We start from the raw sequence: 22,185 nt of genomic DNA on the forward strand, positions 1-22,185 counted from the left end.
GTAAGAACCATTTATGTGAAGAACATGGTTCAACTGTTGGATAACAGCAATTAACTGTTACATCTGTGCTTTAATACTGAGGTAAGGCATGCTCTTTTCAGGTAAAGGAAGATAAATATTAATACCTCTGCAAACCTATATTTGCCTCTTGATATTGAGATAATAACAACCAACTCAATTCCACCATTAAAGCATGCTGTGCTGTCCTATTTTTTTTATGGTTTTATTCTGAGTTTTATTTGATAAAGAAACACCTGTCAGCTATAACTGGTCACTTCTCAATCCAGACATTTTTACTTGGCTTTTTGCCTGTGTGCATCACAGCAGGAGGCTGAGTTCAAGAAGTCAGTGCATAGATTAGGGCAGCAGAGAAGCAGGAGAGGAGATGTTTGTTTGTAGGAGGTGTGAATAAGTGAATGGTTGAAGGCTGGTATCACTGACATAGAGAAAGGTGCAGAAAAAAAATAAAAATGACAGGACCAGACAAGAAGTCTTACTGCTGCCAGGGTTCTTAAAAGGAAGAACAAGAAATTTGAGGTTAGCATGAGGCGATCCAGAGAAGCAAGCAGTGAATCAAAAGAGAAGGGCAAGGAAGTTGAGCTTTGGCACTTAGAATAAACTGGAACTTGTCCGTCCTTTGCCACAGATCATGCAGAAGAATGTGCAAATCCAAGTGTGCCACTGAGCTTAGATAACAAATATCTTTCCATGTAGACAGTTCACACCAGCCAGCTTCCACAGAGAGGTAGGGAGGCTGGTGCTGGATTGGTCCTTTGCAGCACAGACTTCTCTCTCACATACAAAAGTTTAACAGTTCTTCTGTGTGCAGGATTACAAGGATAGTGGCACACCAGAACCTGCCTTCCTTCTTCCCAAGCCCTCAAGATAGTAAAAGACCTGTGAGATTAGCTAGCCTTTTGGAATGTTATTCCTTTTCATGGACTAAACTAGGCCTGGCTTTTTTTTTTTTTTTTATAGATGTGGAGGTTGTCTGTGCAGGCCTCAGAGCACATCAAAATGTCTCTGGGTAGGAAAAGGGAGCTAATGAGCTTCCACATGCTACAGAATCTTTGGCGCTCTATTGCTGGAAATAGCATCTTTATTTTCCCTTTCCTTTCTGCTTCTGCATGGGACCCATTCTCCACGCTAACAGCTAAAACAACAATCCCCGTCCCGTTTTCCCCTGGTGCTGGCAATGTCTTTCCTCACTCTTGCAAGAAGCCCCCTTCTCTCTGAGGAGCTGCTCTGCCCTGCACCAGGCTCTCCACAGCCTTCTGGAGCTCCTGGTGAGCCTGGGGCAAAGCAAGAGAGGCCAAGCCTGTGTCTGACTTGGGCATGGGATAAAGAGAGGATGGGGAAGGGAAGGGAAGGGGAAGGAGAGCCTTGGCAATCCTCAGGGTGTTGAACTTGCTGTTCCTGCCACCACATGGGGGACAGAATCAGGGCAAGATGCAGAATGTCAGAACCAGAGGACACAGTTTCAAGCTGAGCCAAGGGAAGATACAGGTTGGACATTAGGAAGAAGTTTTTCACAGAAATAATAATAAAGCATTGGAATGCTTTTCCTGGGGAAGTGGTGGGTTCACTATCCCTGGATGTGTTTGAGAAAAAAGGACTGGATGTAGCACTTTGTGCCATGGTCTAGTTGAGGTGTCAGGGTGTGGGTTGTATTCCATGATCTTGGAGGTCTCTTCCAACCCACTGATTCTGTGATTCTGTGTCAGGGGCAGATGTGGCACCCTCACCAGCACTGTGGAGGCAGCAGCAGCAGCAATCTGGGCCAGGCTGCAGCAGGGGCAGATGCCATTCCCCCTCTCTCATCACCACAGGTGAAGCCTGTTTTTCTAACAGCACCTCTGCAACCTGAAATGCAACCCTGGTATCCTAAACCTCAAAACTGGCGGTGTCAGTCCTGCAAGCTGGGGTGCATCACAAAAGAGGCAGGATGCTATGCAGCTCTGGTTCCACATTTTGATGTGAAAGCCAGAAGTGGTCATTAGACTTAAATAATTTGGAAAAAAAGAAGAACCTTTCACATGTGGGAAGGAGCAGCATTACAATCACAATTTTGACAGCCATGAACACTGTCTGTATTCAAGAGATCTAAATACAAAAGCACACACCACCCCTCCACCCCATCTCTCACCAAAAAGAAAGAAAAGTAAAAAATCAGTCACCTGTTTACCAGAAAACTGTAGCTGCTCTTGTAACACGAGATATTCCTCTCCATTCAGTCTTGTGCTCTCCACTGAGTACATAGTGGCCCAGTACAAATAGCCATTTACTGAATCCACAACTAGATCCTTCACTGGGAACACAACATGAGCTACAACATCTATATGGCCTCCCCACAGTGATTTCCTGTAGATCTAGGGTCAAAAGAATTGACTTTAGTATCACATCTAAATCATCAACTATGATCAGCTGACTCTACATTAGTGACTTTCCCCAGCTGTTTATCAAAGACTGTGCAAGCCTTCAGCTTTCAAAGACTAAACCTTTTGCATTCAAAGTAAAAGGATGAAGAATAATGCAAAATTATTAGTTCATTTTTGCCATCAAGTAACAAAAGAAAGAAGCTGAAATAGCTTTTTCCCTTCACTTTCCCAGTTTTGGCAGCCTTCTGTCTGACAGAATTTCTCACCCACTTCATATTCACTATTCACAAGTGTAAATGAGGGTGCAAGGCAGTGTGAAATCTGGCCTCCTAGCTCCAGTTTTTAAAACAGCTTCTGACATTGCACTTAGAAGAAATGAAAGGCATAATTTGACAGCACTGCATAAATTAGCACTACAATTTTGAAGTCAGATACCTTTTAAATAATTCACATGTCAGTGTTCCTGATATGAGAGTGTACAAAGTGCAATTGTAATTATTTCTTAACTGCAGTGATCTGCAAAATGTCACAGAGCAGAGGTCAATCTTGAAAATCTTTGTGTAAACAAATAATGCCAAATTTGATTAAAATAAAGTCCATCTACTTCTTGGCTGAGATCAACAGGGCAGCCTCCATTTTCACTATCTTCATTTATTTTTACAATGTTGAATCCAACAAAACTGTTGATAGCACGTTTGATTTGCCTGCTTTGCACCTGGTGAATTCAGTATCCTGTATTAGTGAATGTTAGTGCATATTTTACCCCAAACTTCTGTATAACTGTGGAAAATCACTTGAGGAAAGAAAAGCCTCCTTGTTCTACACTATAATGGCAAAGGTCCAAATGTATCTCAGGTTGCAAGAAGAAGGGATTATTTTCCCAAATTGTGCCCTACAGTCTTTATTGTTGACTTAAGGGATTTTTTTTTTTCTTTTAAGAAATGCAGCTATACCTACCATATTTGCTTTGCCAGCCCAATACAGGCACTGTCCCAACCAATCAAAGGCCAACATCCTGGCATTTCTGACGTCAGACACATAAGTGCTCTCAGTGGTACCCTTTCTTTTGTTCAGTGTCCAGATCTGAACTTCTCCCATGGAATTAATCCAGTAAAGAGTGTTATTATACCAATCAAGGTCTTGAAGAAAAAAAAAGATGTTAAGCACTACACAAACATGTCAATTAAAAAAAAAGTAAGTCATCGTTTTAAAGAATAAAAAGCAGTCAGGTACTTCAGCTTTAAAAAAATTAATACAAATGCACAGTTAGGCTCAGCTAATGTGAAGGTAGATGCTTCTTTATAGGATATAATGTACATGTATTGTACATATACAGCCCTGATTGCTATAAATGTATGACATATATTGGGATGCTGGAGACGGAGCTATTTAGTTCAGAGGGTTGATTTTAGCTCTGCTGTAACCATGGTGCTGTGGTGATGTCAGCAGGGTTTCACTAAGGATTAATTTGACTCATAAAATAGAAGAAGGGGGATGAACCCAAAGGGTTGGCTCGGTGAAGCTGTTGTACTGCACTGAAGGACATTCAAGTCTAGAGAGCTCTTGTCTTTCAGTGCTGTTGGTGAAATTTATGGAGAGCTAACTATGCCAAAAAACCTGTAGCAGCAGCATACAATTAGTTTAGTAGGTACCTGAAACATTCCTTATATGAGGATAGAGGAGTTCTTCTGGCCTGTAGCTATCCAATCTCTGCTTCCAGAGACCTTCAGGCCCCACAGCCAACATATAGGGTTCTTCTTCAGCTGCAAAGGAAGAAAACTGCACTTGTGCACACCAACAAGCAATTTATGTATAGTATTTGTATTTCAATAGCAGCAGTGCCTGTTTCTGGGAAGTTACAAAAGCACCTTTAAAACTGCCCCTGTCCTAAGGAATAAAGGACAAAGAAGAAATGCATGAAAATATCATAATTTGAGGAACTCAGAGGTTCAGGGCAGGTTCAGATCCAGAACAATAAGGCATTTTGGAATCCTATTAGATGCTGAAAAAAACACTGTGGGTTTGGACCTGTTCTTACTGAAGTCAGGTAAAAGTCACCCCTAAGCCAGGCCATCACCTTAAACTGGAAGCTATTTTCCCCTCAGACATAGGTTAATTTGGGTGAAATGGGTTTCATAAAACATTCCAAAGACATGGAAATCTCAGACATTTTACACATAGCCATTTCCCCTGATTATCTATTCTCAAACCAAGGATTATCAGCATTTGGTGAGCTGCACTTTTCTATAAATTGTCATTAACCCTCAGGGCACTGCACAAACCACTTGATTGCAGAAAGTTCTTTACAGAGCAGTGGAAAGGGATAAAACCTCTTTTACCATGTCAAATAATGTTTTTGATGGAGTACTTGCTTTAGAAAAACTTAGATAAGTGCCAATATTAATTAATAAATAATATTTATATAATTATTCTAGTTTGAGAATCTTACTACTTTAACTTAAAGCAAATTTACTTATCCTGTATTCTTTAATATTTCTAAGAAAAACCTTTTTGTGCCCCTTATTTTGCAGTCTTTGCCCAAAATGTGTGCTTCACTAGGTGGAAAGATTTATACACACTTTGTTCTTCATTTTTCCTGTGTGACAAAGCAATTCTCACCTTCTTCTAAAGTTGTACCTCTAAATGACTCTGACCATGGCCCTGCACCAGCAGGAGACACAGCTCTGACTGACACCTCATATACTGTGAAGCTGGCCAGCCCCTTCACTGTAAGCCTCGTGCTACTGATATTTGAGACAACCCATTCCTCCTCAGATGGCAGCTGAGGTGACACCTTCACATCATAGGTCCAGTTCTGCCAAGCAGATAAACCTGTGCAAAGCAAATAATTGTGTTACTACAGAGTACATGGTTGTAACTGGTGATACACATCCTTTGAGAAAGATGTATATTGGAGACTCCTTTCAAAAATGCCAGTATCAGTGGAATTAGGAAAGAGACATTAAAAATTTGCACCCTTCTCCTCTGGCCCCATGCTTCAATCCCCCATGAAGGACAAAATTAGAACAAAAATTTTCCCTGGCCAGGTAAAAGACACATGCACAGAGGGTAGAAACCTTAGCACAGTCACTGATCAAAAGTCATTACATCTCTGCCATGCATTTTCTCTGTGATATCAGTACCCCACATTACTGCTACTCCATAACACACTTAAGATCAAGCTTTCCCTAAAATCCTTCAGGGGACATATGAGTTGCCAAAACAAACTTCTGTTAATTTAAACAGATAATTTAGCTATTTTACTGGCAAATTATGGACTAAATTTTTCAAACTGACGTAATTCCATAACTTCCATCAGGATCTGCTACTGAAGTCACTAAGGCCTAAATCAAGAAAAGGGAAGCCCGGAAGTTGCTTCTCTGGAAAGAAAAGAAGTAGACCTTCAAGGAGAATCAGCTGAACTTACTGGTTCCAATGGTGTGTTCAGGTGGTCTCCAGGTGATCACGGCTCGGTCCTCTCCAAAGAGAGCCATGACAAGATGAGGAGCAGTTGGTAAAGGAAAAGGCTGAGTTGATGGCCCATAGAAAACCAAGTTGCCAATGCCAAAGTACTCTGGATAATCCAAATTGCAGTCCACAATGTACTCATTGAAGCTAGAACTTCCCACTGGAGAGACCTCCTCGTGGAAAACAGCCGAACCATCTGTGACTGTGAACGTGTTGTCCTCGTAAACGAAGCTCTCCATGTCATCTAGTGGCACACGTGATCGCAGCGTGTGAAACTCTGAACCATCAAGAAAACCTGACACAAAGGCCTGCTCTGTTTTGTTGAAGAAAATGAGTCTCTTAGATTGGAAGTTGATTGTGAAGGTTCTCAGAGCACTGGATCTCACCACTGGTGAAGCTGCGGAGGCAGTGCCAGGAAAGAGTGGAAGGTTTGCTCTGTATATGCCATCCTCCAGGAGACAGAAAATATAACTGGCCATAGAGCAAAATAAACCCAAATAACTACAGTGCAAGAAGTCTGTAGATGAGACACAAATATTTTAGCAGCTAAGACATGTGCCTGTCTTTATGCACAATAGAAAAATGCTTTTGGCTCTATTAGTATATATATGCTGAGGAAGTAGACACATCAGTTTTTACCTTCTGGGAATTTGCATAGTAGATTATTGGAGAATATTCTTCTATAATACCTTACATGTTAAGCATGAAAACACTTAAAATCCATAAAGCTTCATACTCATAAAAGCATGAAATTTCTGAAACCTCATATTTCTGTATTGGAAAATCTTTATCTCTTCTGCTAACGTCCTAAGGAAGAAAATGCAGGAAACAATAATGTATGGCACCTCTCTTGTTCCAATTGTTTTGTAGTCTGTTACTTGTTGCTAATTGCACTTCTGTTTTGTTAACCTAAGTGCTTGAAGCAGAAACCTAGATGACAAATGAAGTGGAGAAAATTAGAGAGGAGCTTCATAGCACCTTTGGCACCAAGTGCTCCAAGGAGTTCACTTACCCATTATAGGGATCAGCTATAACCTTCCTAGGGGATGTCACGTAAAGAGGAGTGATGTCTTCAGCTACCGTGCAGTTCTCTAAATGACAGGCATGTATCTGGGAAATGAGAAGAAAAACAGGTGATGCATCCATAGGGTGTTTGCTAATGAGCAGACAAGCTGACCCGAGATTCCTCCAGGGGACTGAGAGAGTGAAATGCCTCTCTCCCAGTCCTAGGTCCTCCTGGGCTCCTGGGCGTTCAGTCAGCCAAGTGAAATCCTTGTGCACAAAGCCATGACAGCTTACCCTGAAGCTGTCAGTCATACCTCTAAGCTGGAGGGAAAAATTGTGTATCCAACTGCCTATACTCAATTTGGAGGTAAAGTACACTTTGAAAAAGGTCTGGCATGGAAGGGAAATGTTTCTCTGATCCTGGAAGCAATACCTTGGAATTCAGAAATCTCTGCCATGGCTCTGTTCATTGACAGTTCATTTATATCTTTTAATCACTATTGCTTTTCCTTCTCCCCATTTCCCATGCAGTAAGCAAAAAATCAGACAGGACAAGAGGATTAAAAAAAATAAATCTCCTGCTAACCATTATGGGCAAGTTTCTAGTCCTTTGTACATCAGAGGATTACATGGGTATATGCAAAATCTGACCATCAGTGCCAGACTAATGCAATTAGTAGACTGATGTTTTATGAGTATGAAATCCAGTGCAGGGTTGCCATCTCCATTTTTACTGAAGCAGCTGTAATCTGAGCTCTTACCATTGTATGAAACATTTAACATATTTTGTAAATTATGGCAGACAGTAAAATCACCGTCTAGTTATCTGACCATCTTCCTGAGGCAGAGTAGGGAATGAACAGAGTAGATGGGAAACAAATACTATACTGGGTATGAGGAGGGTGTGAAGTCAGTCTCAAAAACAAAACCAAAAGAGTTATGCCTTATGGAGAAAAATAAGGCAAGGAGCCAGAGTTCCATGTAGGGTGTTTACTTTAAATATGACCTGATAGTCAAGCCTTTCTTCTTTTTAAATCACTAAATATATGAATATTAATTTTATATTAAAATTTGTTTTTGTAATGATATTTCGTGCACACATATCTATACGTAAATCATATTTTCTCATGTAAAATTAATCACGTAATGGTTCAAATTAAGCAAGTAATTAATTAAGCACTAGAGCATTACCTTTCCATTCATGACAAAGTATATCCTCTGGTAAAGCCAGTCTACTGAAATGGACACAATACTCCCCCAGCCAGCATAAAAGAGCAATAGGTTGGATACATCAGACATATTTGCAACTCCTTTCACCCAGATAGAATTCCCTTCAGAAAAATAGACGACTTGCTGATAAATATTCACAGAAATTCCTAAAAATAGAAATATATGTGCACACAGATAATGAAAGAAAGGTTTCAGTTTTTCAGTTAATTTTCTATTTGCCTTAAAAATATGAATTTTTCAGTCTGCAACCCATCATCATCATCATCATCACAGAAAGTCAATTTTCATTCTCCTCACTTCCAGTCTTCTTTCAGATAATAAGAAAACATTCTATTTGCTATGTAAGTGACATTATTATAGAGAATTGCCCTTCAGAAAGGTAATCAAAGAGAGAACATGTAATATGCAAACTGACACTGATTGCCCCTCTACAGGTCAAACAGATGCAACTGGCATCTCCTCACAAAGCACTGTTCATTCCAGAATTCAAGCTTGAGATTATCTGTGCCACCTCTGCACTATCAGAGACTATTTAGTCAGGGACAACGTTCTTTCTCTGAAGCCTTTGTGGCTCTGTGAAATTTGGTGGATAAACTCAGGTTTCCACACTGTCACCAAGGACTAGTGTAGATAAGAAACACTGGAGTGGTGAGTAATTTGAGATAACATCTGGTTATCTGGTGACTTCAGCTACTGAGTGACTCATTAGTATGCTGACATAGTAGCACTGTCTTTTAACACTTGGCATTATTTTATTCAGGAGTTTGAACCATTTCATTTCCCCATATTCATGTTGAGAAAAAGTAGATATTAATCACAGGAAAACATATTCATCTTACCTCAATTTAGATACCTACAATGTAAAAAATTAAACAGCTGCCTAGATATGGTGAGGAAACAGTTGCATTGGGGAGAACAATTTATCTCTTCCTAATGCCTGCCACTTCAAATACATCAAATCATGTCCTGAAAGTTCCTATTTCTCCTGATTGACTATAAAGCAACTATGTGAGGTGCATTCTGCCTTGGTGTAAAGAGGTCTTAGTTGTACTTGACAGCAAAGGAGAGGGCCCAATCTGATTTTACCTGTGATGTTGTGGTGTATATTACCACCTGATAGGCACTGAGCAGCTTCAAGGAAACGTCCTGTGTATCTCTTCCTTAAAGATTCTTTTCTGGATAGGAAGAGCCATGCTGCTTTTTCCTTAACTAGCAAACAGAGAAATTCAGAATTTAGGTGACTGCAGCATGTTGCTAACTTGGATACATCATTAATAGACATGCATGTGTACCCAAATGTACCTATGTCTGTACTGTACATTCTTACATTAGCAGTGACAGACCAAAACCTAAACTCTTAGAGTGTTGAAAGCATATGGAGTTATTCATCATTACCATTGATTCTGGCTCCTCACACAGGGTGAGAATACAAAGTGAATTTCCACACCATCATTTCCTGTAACAATACTCAGCTCCCAAGTGAAGGAAAGCAAGCTGGACCAAATGAAGCCCTACTGACTTGAGAAAATGAAGGCACTAAGACATCCATGTGATTACAAGATTCAGCAGAAATAGGATATTTAACCCCTCTGGACTTCTTTGAAAACCCCAGTCAAACTAGAATATCCCACACAACTGGAGAAAAGCAATGCAAGAATGTTTATTTCATGTGTTTTGTTGTGATGAGTAGCGATTTACTCAAAAAACAAGTACCCATCACAGATAAAGATGATAATGGGATAGTATCATCTTCTTCAATGGTGATAAACTTACTAAATTTTTTTTCTAATAAAGTCATGGAATTTTTAAGTCAACAAGGATAGTTTTGGTCACATAAACTGATTTGACGCTTATAAAGGCCCAAGTAATTTACATCAAAACCTCTTCAGTAAATCTGTACCTTCTGTCTGGGCTATGCATAGCTCTGGGAAAGATAGCTTGCCTCACTTCTGGATCTCAGAACCTTAGAAATCTAGCACATGCCCTGCTAAATTGATTGTTACCTTCCTTTTTAATGATGGAGTTTTATTTTTAATATGATTTTGGCTAATTTCCATCAGCAAACAATTCTTCCCTTTTTTTTCTCCTCTCCAGTTTAAGCAGCTGTCTGCAATCAGATATAATTTCCTCATATGGATATCACAAAACTGTGATCAATGCTGTCTTAATTTATTCCCAGATAATCTGCATAGATTGAGCAGCATGTATTTCTCACATGATGCACTGTGAATAATTTCAGTAATGATGAGTTCAGAGCAGAGTACAAGGGGCCAATATTACCTCTTTATCTCTTTTCAAGTAACATTTCTTGCAATCTACAGCAACAATCAGGTTCTTGTCCTGACTCTTGCCAGGGCTCATACCTACACAGCTCAGTGGTTGATGCATTAACACCATTTCTGGACATGATACATGGGGAAGGGCTGTTCCTGTTCACATTAGCACAGAGAGAAAGCATGTGCCTGTGCAATTCAAGGGGAAACATTTATGAAATTTTATTCATTTATTTATAGAAATTTAATTTGTTTATTGAAATTTTATGTCATGACTAGTAAGGGTGGGTGGGGTGGTTCCTCACCTCCATAAGGTGGGGCTTTGGGGGTCCCTTTGGGTTGGTTTGTTTGTTTGTTTGTTTTCTACCTTAAATTAGTTGCTTGGCAATTGGATCGACATAGTGAACACAGTCCTGACTCTTCAAAAATAACATATGCATTTATGACTCAGGGTCAGCCAACCCTAGAGCAAACCTCTGTGGAGGTGTCAAATAAAGAAATAGTGTGTCTGAGCCAATACACACACACACACACACAAAAGTAATATTTTAAAAAGCACTAGAGAAGAAACTTCAGTTTCTCTAACCAATAGCAGCAAACTGGCAATTCAGAGACAGTCTTGAAGTGCTTTCATAAAACTGAAGCATTTCCAGGTGTTTGACAACTGAATCTTTCCATGAGAAGGAAAGTCTTGCATTTTCTTTCCTAAAATAACATTTTTATAATATCATTTTCACTCTTATTTGTGTTCTATCTCAACGTGTATATTTCTTTACTAATTAATTAATAATTCTGCAATACTTTGAGCAATAGTTATAGTGTATCACCTTCAAACATAATTAGTTGATATAGTAAAATAAATACCTGCATGAAAGAGCCAAAAAAAATTGGTATGATTTCACATATTTAGCTTGAGATAACTGAGAATTTTTGACACAATAGTTTCACACTAAGTATATTGAGAATTTTTGACAAAAGAGTTTCACATTAAGTATTTCATATTATAAGAAATACATTCATTTGGCGGCTGTTAAAATCTCATTTAGAAAATGGAATCATGCTTTTTTCAGTTGCCACCTGAGACCACCATGGTGCTTTTTATTTGCAATACAACCCAAATCCATTTGGGTCTACCAGCTCCACAGGCTGTTCCCATGCTGTGCTGCCTTTGTCATGTACACAGGGGAAGAACAGGACCCTCTCTGAGGTGCTGTTGGCTCCTCAGTGTATAACTTGACATGTTCATAGTCTAAATATTTGTATGACAAGCCAGGGAGCGTGGGTTTGTCCCCAGGATCAGACAGTGACAAGGACTCTGCTACTCTTGTACCTTTGGATGGTGGGGTTGTGATGTTGGCTTCAGCACGGGGTCCAGCACCAACCTCATTAATAGCCACAATACTGAACCTGTGGTACACCAAAGAGACAGGTTTTTGGTTGGCAGGTTTCCTTCAAAAGATTACCTGAGAAACATTTTATCAAGGAGGGAAGCTGTTGCAAAAGTGCTTGACTTTCAGAAAATTTCCTTTTAAATATAATGCTCTGGGAAAATTTAGAATAAAAACTAAACCAGCCAAAGTATGAATTGTCCAAAGGCAGAACAACAACAGAATCTTCTAAATTTCAAATCAAAATAAATTTTCAGACTCAGAAGAACGACTCAACTTCATTTCAAAGGAAGATCTGTATTTGCTAGTACAAGCAGAATGCAGACCTTCGTGTTTAATAAAAATGAAGGAATTTTTCCAGAAGTTTAAAGGACTAAATAAGACCGGTCTTTCTCCTGCTATACTAAAAACATGCCACACAAGCATAAAAAAAATAAAAACAGCAACTAAGAAAATGCAGCCTCCTAGCCCTATATCAAGCTGCTTTTCCTTCCTCGCCATCTGACTTCTGCAAAAGTAACTAAGTTACTTGGGATAGCTCTGTTAACTCAAGGAAGGTGCCCTTGCCTTTGGCAGGAATTTAAGTAAATAGCATAACTCTGCAGAAGGGGTATTAAGGCATAATCAGTGCTATTTGGGCAGTAAGTGTAACCTCATACCTGACCAGGTTGACTATGTTTTCTTTTTGTACCTGTAAGTGGTGTTTGGGAAGGTGGAGTAGAACTGAAAGCTGTGTCCTCTTGAAGCTCTCAACAATTCATGATTCTCACTAGTCAGGACCAAGTTATATCCAACAATCAATCCATTAGGAAAAAGTGGTGGAGACCAACTAACTTCAACAGTGTTTGGGCTTGAACTCTGAATGTCTTTAATGACAGGAGCTGTTGCAGGAACTGCAAGACAGAAGTATCTGACTCTAGTACTTAAGACATTAATTGTTTTTCATTTTTAAATACATTTTTAGGTTTCTCACCTGTTAATTCACACCAATAAATATTATTAGGGACTGTTAATATTTCAGCAACATTTTAGGATTTTTTTTAAATATCCAGGAAAACAGGACTGTGTTTCAAATGAATACATTCATAATTATGTACAAAAGTATCCCATCTGCCCTCATTATTTTGACCATGTGCTTTTCTGTGCTTGCTTCTAGAACCAAAAGGAGGGAGAAGCCCTAAATCTTCTAGGTCAAACAAAAAGAACCTCTAGTTGTTTTTTTTTTTGGTCTTCTGCAGCAAGGCACAACACACACATGGTTCTGAAGATTAGGCACCAATGTTTTCTGCCAAAGAAACAACAATAAAACCCAAATGTTTCTGCTAAGGTCCTGAAAGGTGGAATTAATAGAGCAATTCATTACCTCCAAAAGCCTGTGTCCGGTAGCTGGGACTAGGTGGAGAATGGAGTTGCAGCTGAGATGTAATGATCCAAACCACTTGAAACACGTATTCTGTGAAGGCCTGAAGGTCTTTGACAGTATATGAAGTTTCAGATGCTACCTAGATTAATGCACAAGCACAATTGGGCTTTGTCTTCCTCCAGCTGCAGATACTATGTAGGATGTTATGAGGGTGAAAGAGATCTCAGACAACAACATACATATTTCATGAAAAAAAAAAAGCAGCATCCTAAGTTTAATTAAGAGGACATTCTCAAAGTTATTTTCAGCATAGACTCTGATTTACAATCCTTCAGAACATTTTCTCTTCTCTTACCTCGGAACACAGCACCAAATCTCAACAATGAGCAGGTGGATCAAAGGATTGATAAAATACAATAGTAAATTTTAAGAAAAAAGTTTAAGAAAAACGCACTAAAATAGTAGTATATTACAAGCAATGTATTTTAAACATATACCACAGGTTTCAGACACAAAGGACCCTAGTTACACTGAAATATTTATTGTCTGAAGTAATTGCTCCCTATTATTTCATCAATGATTCATTCAGAATAACTTCCTGCTTAACAAATTATCTTTACCTTTGATTTGTGGCACCAACTTGTCATGCCCTGTAAATTGGTCCAATAGAGATGATGGCAAGATAACAAGTGTACAGCTGACGCAAAAGAACAAATTATGAGAATAACTCTACTGAGTCAGAGCAAAGATCCTTGTAGCCAAGTATTGTGCTTTGACAAGGACCAAAAAAATTTCTCTAGGGAAAGGTGTTGAAGAAAAGAAAGAAAAGGAAGCCTACAGCCATACTTCTCCTGAATATTTTCATTCGCATTTCACAAGCATGGCTCAACACGAAACAATGGGAATATTTGCATTTAGTAGAACTCGATTTTTTCTTCTGCTAATTTTTCCAGTCACTTTTCAAACCTGATTTAGTAATTTTAGCAATTTTAATATTCAGGATTTTAAATTTAGCAATTTAACATCCACACATGCCAGGAAGCAGCTGAACATTTCAAATACCCATTTCAGTGAGGAAATAATTTTACTAATTTTGAACCTGCTATCCGCTAGTTTCCATCAAGGTCCCTAGTTCCAATGTTGGAGGAAATGGGGAATAATCCACTGCTTCTCAGCTTCCCCATGCCACTCATGACTTTGAACATGTACCTAACATATTATCCAATATATTTCTAAAAAAAAAAACATAAACAAAAACAAACCAAAAACAAACCAAAAAAGCAAACAAACAAACAAAAAAAGAACCAAAAACCTAGGGTCAGAGAAGAGCCAACTTCCTTGCAAAGTAAAAGGAGGTGTCCTCCCTTACCTCTGTGTACCTCCAGTCACCAGGGAGCTTGTTGAACTTCCACTGGATAACATATTTCACCCCAGAGATGTTAGCTGCTTTCCACCCTAATGTGATGCTCTGGTTTCCAATGAGAGATGCAAATGGTGCACTAGGTTTGTTCAGATAGTCTGTGGGGAAAATATGATATAACAGGAAGAAAATTTCTTTCATAGCAATTCCTGGATCTCAAAGGTGAAAACCTTTCACCTCTCACAAATAAAAGCTGTGAAGCCCATAAAAACACATAAAAGAATATTTTTAAAATGTTGCTGAGTAACTTGCTTGGCATTTTAAAGGCAGTTTGATACATCAGACAGAAATGGACCCAGTGCAATGTGAGTTGTGACTACAGCCCCATACTTGTGTAAGTGCATTTTTAGTTACAGCTACTTAGTAAATTTTTTCTGAATAGAAACATAGAGCAGGCATGAGAGCCTTCTGATAAGATTTTCAAGGGAACTATTTCAATAGCACTGTATTGGCCCAAGGTATCATCTTAAATCATGTCTATGAAAGGGAGAGAAAAATGTTTTACTCCAAGAAAAACTTCAGTGTGTTTGTTAAAAGAGTGGTAGCTTTGTGATTAATGAGAATACTCAAGACATTCCTATTTTTTAAATAAATCCAGATCATAGAACGAGACTATGAATTTATCAGACTGTCAATTGGACACAGGACTCTATTCAGACTTACTTAGTGCTTCAGCTCCATATGCATCCTCTGCACAGCTACAGCCAAACTTACAGGAAACTGTCTGTGTAGGGCACAGAACTCACTGGTTAGCTTTGTGCAAAGGCAAACTTCCTTCCAGAATCATGCATACACATCTTAAATACATACAAATGTTGAGGGCATTTTGCATATACACAAGCCCTGTGGAAATAATTGTATTAAATCTAAAAAGTAGCACTACCATGAACTCACTCCAAAGATTTTCTTGAGAGCCTTTTCATCAATTCACTGGGCCCTGAATTAAAGGTTTCCTCCTTACACACTGTCCCTTTGTGGAAAGCATGAACTACTTTATATAGTTCATTACAGTTGGAAATAGACTTCAGTGATGACCATGGAGTCAGGAAGACAAGGTTTTTTACTAGTTGGATATATACTCCACATTTTGCATTTTGCACGTTGCTTCATGTATTCCCTATGAATGAGGCACATTCTTACATTGTATTTCCAGTGAAATCTCAAAATAGCTGAAATTGGCAATTTTTAAGAGTGGCCATGCCTAATTCACACTTCCTTTTCAGCAGGAAAACTAGTCCTTCTGTTACAGTTGTGCCTACAAGCTGCAAACATAACAGATACCCCAGGGCAGTGAGCCTCACACTGACATCCTAAGAACAGAAAATTCCCGAGTCTTCAGTTCAGGTAGGGAAGAAAATATAGTGTCATCCTGCTTTTTTTAAGTTGAGAACTAAAGAAGATGTAGAAACATGTTCTAGGTGGGTCTCAGTAGCTTTAAAATTAAATGCAAGATCCAGTTTCCCAGAAATCCGAAACTTTTGAGAAGTGGTGACTCGGGCGTTTCTGGGCAAGATGTTTATTTGGGCTCATTTTATTCTGCAAGTTCATCCAGCCTTTAAAATCTTGATGTTTGCTCCATGCAGCAGCAACCTTTCAAGTGATAATTAACTTTTAGATCACTCAGAAGCAATTCATTATGGCAAGTGAGGAAAGTTTTTTAATTGTTATTCCTATGATCTGAGGAAACTCCCTTCCAGTACCCTATGGAACCTGATAAGACATGTTATTTCAGACAACACAATTACAGCCCAGACACATTTGAATACTTGTTCAGCTGTATATTCTTATAAACATAATGTCACATCTAGACATTCAGTGCTAAGTGCAAGCACTTGTAATTTTTTTCCAGTATTTTCATATTCAGAGAAATAAAATGCTTCCAGGTAAATTGTCACCACCGTTAGCAGGTGAAAATTCAGATATTGGCAGATATAAGTTATCTGGTGTACACTGGAGCCTTAATTTATAGCTACTATTTCTTTGTTTTAAGGGGTAGTTTTCCCAGATTACATGCTGATTCATAGTGCCTTCTGCCTCATTTAACACAGGTATTTCTGAACATTTGTTTTTCATTGTGTTGTTCTTTCTTCTGATTTTTATCGAACCTGAACCATAAATCCAATATTTGCTCGAGCTAAGAGGTTTGTTAAAGCTCTTAACTTTAAATTTTGAGGGAAATTTGACAGCTGCTCTACTTGAAAACAATAAATTGTCATGTTTTCTCCATCCATCAACAACGTTCTTATATAAGTCATAGTCTGATGTCTTTTCTTGTGACTATTCCCATGAAATTCAGTGGCAATTCCCTGTTCCTAGGTGGAAGGAGAAGTACTACCAGATTTCAGTCCCAAGGTGTATTCAGACAACAGAACTAATGCCAAAGAAACAGAGTTAATGCCAAAGGAAAAGTGCCACTCTTAGCCCCACTCCTTGGCTCTGCAGGCTGAAATGACCTGATCCTCTGGATGCGGTGACACAGTTTGTGCCTGACATATGGGTAGCCAAGTCAGTCAGCTGACCCAGAGGAAAGATAATCCCAAAAAAAGCCTTTGCAGAGTCAGCACATTTAAGTGGCACATTGCATGACCAGACAGGCAAAACAAAACCCCAACACAAAAGCAACAAAACCCCCTCAACTAATTTTATGTTTCTACAAAAATGATTTGGTTACTTCTTGGACTGTTCCTACACACCAAAACCACCATTTAGTGCATTAGTAAACCTTTGCCAGCATCACAATTTGACAGACTAAAAAGCATTACCCAAAAAAAGAAAAAAAAAAATTCCTTTCAATCAAATTTCCAGTTTACCAGTGGGTTTGTATTCTACCCAAGACTGTCTCCAACTCTTCCATTCTTCAGCTTTAGGGAGTACAAAACAATAAGACCTGGGTTGGTAAATTTATGTATCTACATTGTATTTCTTAGCACTGTGTGGACATAGCAATGACTGAAATTGTGATTTTTTGTATTGCTCTGATGGCATTTAACTTACCTCACATGCTCTAATGTATGTCTCGTTCTGCCAAGAAACAAATTAATAAAATGTTAGGTTAGCATAAATATAATCAGAGTATTTCAAACAGATAACACCAATTCATTAGAATTTCTTATATTGAAAGTACATTAAAAAAAATTATCACTGGCAAATAATGAAAGAAGGAAAACCCACACTTGAAAAAACATAAAGTCAGCATTAATATGATGCTAAGGTTGAATGAAATTCAGGTGTTCAAGAGATGTGGAAAAATGAGAATTTTACAAGTTATCGTGGCTGGTTTAGTAAAAACAAGAAATCAGTCTACTGGGAGCAATGTACTTCATTTCCATCTGCATGCAACTCTGAAACAGCCCCAGTAGAGTAAAATCCTGAAAAGCACTAGTGCACTCTCACTGTCTGAAAATCTGTGTTGTGCTTAATGAACCATAAAATACATATATTCTGACAAACTCAATGAACAGTTTTGACATCAGAGGCAACTTGCATAAAAAGAATTATTAATTTCCTAAGACAGAATTCATAAGGAACTGAGAAAAAAAATATAGATACTACATCTTTTCATAGAAGTATGTCTCTGATTGGATTTTGAATGTCTGCCATTGGATAAAGTACTTGAAAGGCTGGAGAAAAATGCTATAGAGCCAAAGGTCAGGTAATACTCACACATCTTAGTGGACAATCAGTTTGTGCAGTTTCATTCCAAAACTGACATCCCTGTGTACACTGCAAAGACAGAGCATGGCTTTAAAAATTACTTTGAAAGCAGAGTTCTAAAGGCAAGGGATACTCCAGCACTAGTGGTATATTGAAGGTGCATATGGATATTGTAAGTACTCAGATCCTACTGTAAGAGAGTTATGTTGTATAGTGCCCCTCTCAATGTAAAAACAAATACAAAGCAAAATAAATTCATTCTTGTTCTGGGAGCGAGCTAACTCAGCCAGCTGTGATGTGGCCAGCACTCTCACCCTCACAGCTTTATTTTACCTCTTGCTCTCTGTGCAGAAGCAGTGCACATGCAGTGTGCAGCACAGCAAAGCACAGAGGAAAGCTGCTCAGCACAAGCCTCCCACATGTGCTCACCAACAGGCATTGGCTTTAAAACCATGAGATTTCAGAGAAGTAATAAATATTATGTCATTCAGTTTTCCTGTTTATGCTGTCCCATCTAATTCTTAGTGGTTGTGAAAGTTTGGGGTTTTTTTATGGGAAGTTGGAACAACTTTAGAAGCCGAAGACTGATAGAGAGTGTTGCGAAGCCTCATGAAAAATATAGTGAAGACTTGATAACACTGAGCAAAGATACTCAGTTACTTAAGCAGGTGAGTCAACCTTGCTATGTATTGTCATGACAACAGAGACTTTTATGGTCCCAGCATCATAAATGGCCCAGCCTCACTAGATATCAGGTGCTTACATATTCATTAAAATGTGTTTCTTATCTAATACATGAACACCAGTTTCCTAGAAATAATTTCCATGTATCTGCCTCCTACTGGAAGTCCTGTTATGGTCCTGAAGGTTTATCAAGAGGGGTCTCTGGTGGCCATATTCACTGAATGCTTCAATATTAAAGGTGACCTTTCCTTGAGTGTTTTCTTTGGGCATGCGCTGTTGATCTTGTTGCATAATTTGCAAAAACCCCATTGTAGTTCTTTTTATATGTTTCTCCACTGGTTCCAGCCATGCTTATCATCCTGCATGCATACCTTTACATACTTTAATTTTAGCTTTTTTTTTTTTTTTTTTTTTTTTTTTTTTTTTTTTTTTTTTTTTTTTTTTAATCTCTGCCAGTTAGTCTCTAAGCTCAATTCAGAAACTTCAGGGGAGCTATGAAAAATTTCATTCTCTGTTATTTGTCACCATCAGCTTGAATTGCATTTGCAATCTGAACTAGGAAATCAGCTGAAGTTCACCAAGAATGTTCCTATGGAAAGCTCATACTAAGCCCCCATGACAGACACAACTATTTGAAGTCCAAGAGAACTCTAAATGTTCAACAATTATAAGTTTACTTACACTGAATCACTGAGAAAACAAAATAAACTACTTAACTGTACAGAGGTAACTGAATAAGACAGTCTTAATGATTTGCATGTTGGAGGCAACACTAGTTTTGACATATTATCCATTGTCTCAAAAAATGAGAGGTTATGAACTTTATAGATCGTCAAATATGAACATTTATATTCACATTAAATGTGAATATAACTGACAGCAGAGATCATCACTCTTTGTACATATTCTTTAAATAAAAAATACAGCTATGTCTAATAATTTGAACCAAATTTACCCACTCAACTTATGACTTACTCTAGACAGGCAGCTGTGCACATTTTCATGAAGTCTTTGAAAATATGATCCTTGTACCCATTGTATTCAAATAGAAGGAACATAAAATGTCAGTAACCAGCAAAGTAAACCATTACTCACTGCTCCAGTGATGTCACTAACATTGCAAAGGTTGGTAATTCCAAGTTCTCCTTCCTATAAGAAAATACATAATTTTTTAAAAGAATGAAAATATTTCCCCCAAATTCTTTGATTAAAACACATTAAATCATTGACTTCTTGTAAACCAAATTTTCTTTGACTGATTTTTTCTCATCTGGAGAAATTTATTATTGGCCTCCCAGGAGCTTCTCACTTGAGACCAATTTCAGAGATATCATCAAACAAAGACATTGGCAGAATCATTTGGTGTTAAATTATCTGAGGCAGAAATTTGGCTCTTAGCTCCCCATTCTGATTCACTGAGTCAATAACAAATGCCTCATAATTATGTTGGGCTTAAATGACAAAGCCAAGTGTCTTTGACCTCTTGGGAGTGGAAAGACCTTCCTTCAAGCTAAATGCCTTTTGTCTGGCCACCTTCTGAAGGAGTTTTACAGCCATATGGTGAAAGTCATCACCCTTCCTTTCCTGCCAAAAGTGCTCTCCAGTGAATGTGCTTGTTTTTTCACATCATTCAAAGTGTGCAAAACCTATCACTGCCACTGAAGTGCAAATTATTTGAGGATGCATACAGCAACCTTAGAGAAGCTGAATAGCTCTTAAATTTTTGACCTGAAACCTGATAAGAGCAGCTTTAATAAAACAATTCACAGGAAGAAATTTCCAGCACACTGTCTACACCGTGACAATAGTGAGAATCAAAGTTGTTACCAAAAAAAAAAAAAAAAAAAAAAAAAAAAAAAAAAAAAAATCAAACAAAACAAATAGACCAAAGTAGAAAAATAAGATTTACAGCTCTCAGACTTGAAGATTACATTTTTCACACCTGTATCAATACATTCACTGAACGTAAATGTGATTTTTCCTGTCATTCAAAGCTGAAAGGAAGAGAAACTTATTTCTTATTCTGGATTAATTTAAGCTCAAATCAAAGGATCCCCATTAAAGTTATCATTGCATGATAGGCTTCCACCAGGGAAGGCAATTAACTCTTTCACTGGTGCAAGAGCTCCAAATAGTTTTAAAGGAACTGTCAGGCAAGTGTATGAAATAACATAGAGCAGGAGATAGTTCTCTGCAGCAGGTTTCCACAATTAGCACCTACACACAAAATGTCCTTTTTACAAAGCAAAGATACACAGTGCTTTAAACCACATCAACATTTCTGGCAAAGAGAAGCAAGGAAGCAACTCTGAAGGCAGAATGATTGTCTAGATTTTATCTTTGTCTTGCATTCATAGAAGGAAAAATAATAAATTCTGCACACCCTTCAAAGGAATATTAAGAAAGTATAAAACGAAGGATTTGACCACTAATTTTAATACTTACAGAAACACCCACAATTTAAACCAGCTAATTTAAAAATTAGCAGCAGCTAAGTACAAAATAGCTCTGTGTGTCACAGATTGCCAGAAAAATTCTTGTGACTTTACAGTTTTCCTTGATAATGTAAGGAAAAGCCCTGGACTAGACTGAAATAAATAACTAAAGTGAATAAATTGAAATAATAAAAGTTTATTTTCCCCACCCTCCAGGGTCTTTAGCATTTACAGTAATTGCATGCAGTCAGAGAAGTGGGATTTGTTTCTTACCAGATTCCACAAATTCAAATGTTAACCGTTAATTCTCAAACTCTGCCAGTTTTAGTAAAACACATTCTTTAGAGTAATTTTGGAAATACTGATAGGCAATATGAAGTTCTTACAGTGCAAACAACAATCTGTATTTCAAAAGATTAGGCACAGGTTTTGAAAACTTACCAGGTTACTTGTGCATAAGTTATGACAGTTCCTTGAGAAAGAACAGTAAGCCACAGAAATCCATAGACAACAAAAAGCAAGGAGCCTTTTTAGCGGGAAAACCCACAGGTGAGCGTTCTTCATAACTTAAATAATTTCATCTGTCAATCTGACTCTTCCTTGACTTGGCCATACAAACTCCTTCTAGTCTAAGTGACGGAGATGCAACTGTGACATTTCTGCATGTCAGATCATTGAAATATTTTTTGAATCCTTGTTTACACTCTGCTCCCTCAACAACTTCTCAGCTTCCTGGAGCACTTGAATTGAACTTACGCAACCTTATTTCATAGTTTCTTATTAAGCCACTGAGACAAAAGAGCTGGCCAATGAAAGTCAGTGTATCTACTTACACAAACATCATTAACGGAAAAAGGAAACTAAGAGCAATGCTTTTAATCAGGTGC

The 22,185-nt window shown here is 38.2% G+C and overlaps 1 protein-coding gene across 2 annotated transcripts in view; it reads right to left on the bottom strand.

Moving 5' to 3' along the window:
• The window catches only part of ROS1 (ROS proto-oncogene 1, receptor tyrosine kinase), a gene marked incomplete at its 5' end in the record, with an annotated part of 68,700 nt that extends 46,838 nt beyond the window's left edge, over positions 1-21,862 (bottom strand). Inside the window, 17 exons of one of the 2 annotated variants that reach the window (XM_079297875.1) lie at positions 2,178-2,369; positions 3,336-3,517; positions 4,031-4,141; positions 4,998-5,210; positions 5,806-6,317; positions 6,859-6,956; positions 8,043-8,227; positions 9,168-9,290; positions 11,685-11,761; positions 12,434-12,635; positions 13,106-13,244; positions 14,475-14,623; positions 15,189-15,249; positions 17,520-17,546; positions 18,189-18,248; positions 19,959-20,012; positions 21,740-21,862. In XM_079297875.1, the coding sequence (XP_079154001.1) occupies positions 2,178-2,369; positions 3,336-3,517; positions 4,031-4,141; positions 4,998-5,210; positions 5,806-6,317; positions 6,859-6,956; positions 8,043-8,227; positions 9,168-9,290; positions 11,685-11,761; positions 12,434-12,635; positions 13,106-13,244; positions 14,475-14,623; positions 15,189-15,249; positions 17,520-17,546; positions 18,189-18,248; positions 19,959-20,012; positions 21,740-21,862 (2,508 nt within the window). Of the gene's footprint in view, positions 1-2,177; positions 2,370-3,335; positions 3,518-4,030; positions 4,142-4,997; positions 5,211-5,805; positions 6,318-6,858; positions 6,957-8,042; positions 8,228-9,167; positions 9,291-11,684; positions 11,762-12,433; positions 12,636-13,105; positions 13,245-14,474; positions 14,624-15,188; positions 15,250-17,519; positions 17,547-18,188; positions 18,249-19,958; positions 20,013-21,739 lie in introns of those variants that run through there. The other variant, XM_079297874.1, reaches the window with a different exon arrangement.
• Positions 21,863-22,185: the final 323 nt, after the last annotated feature.

The sequence above is a fragment of the Erithacus rubecula genome, assembly GCF_903797595.1.
Source record: "Erithacus rubecula genome assembly, chromosome: 2".
In the NCBI taxonomy this organism is placed as follows: Eukaryota; Metazoa; Chordata; class Aves; order Passeriformes; family Muscicapidae; genus Erithacus; species Erithacus rubecula.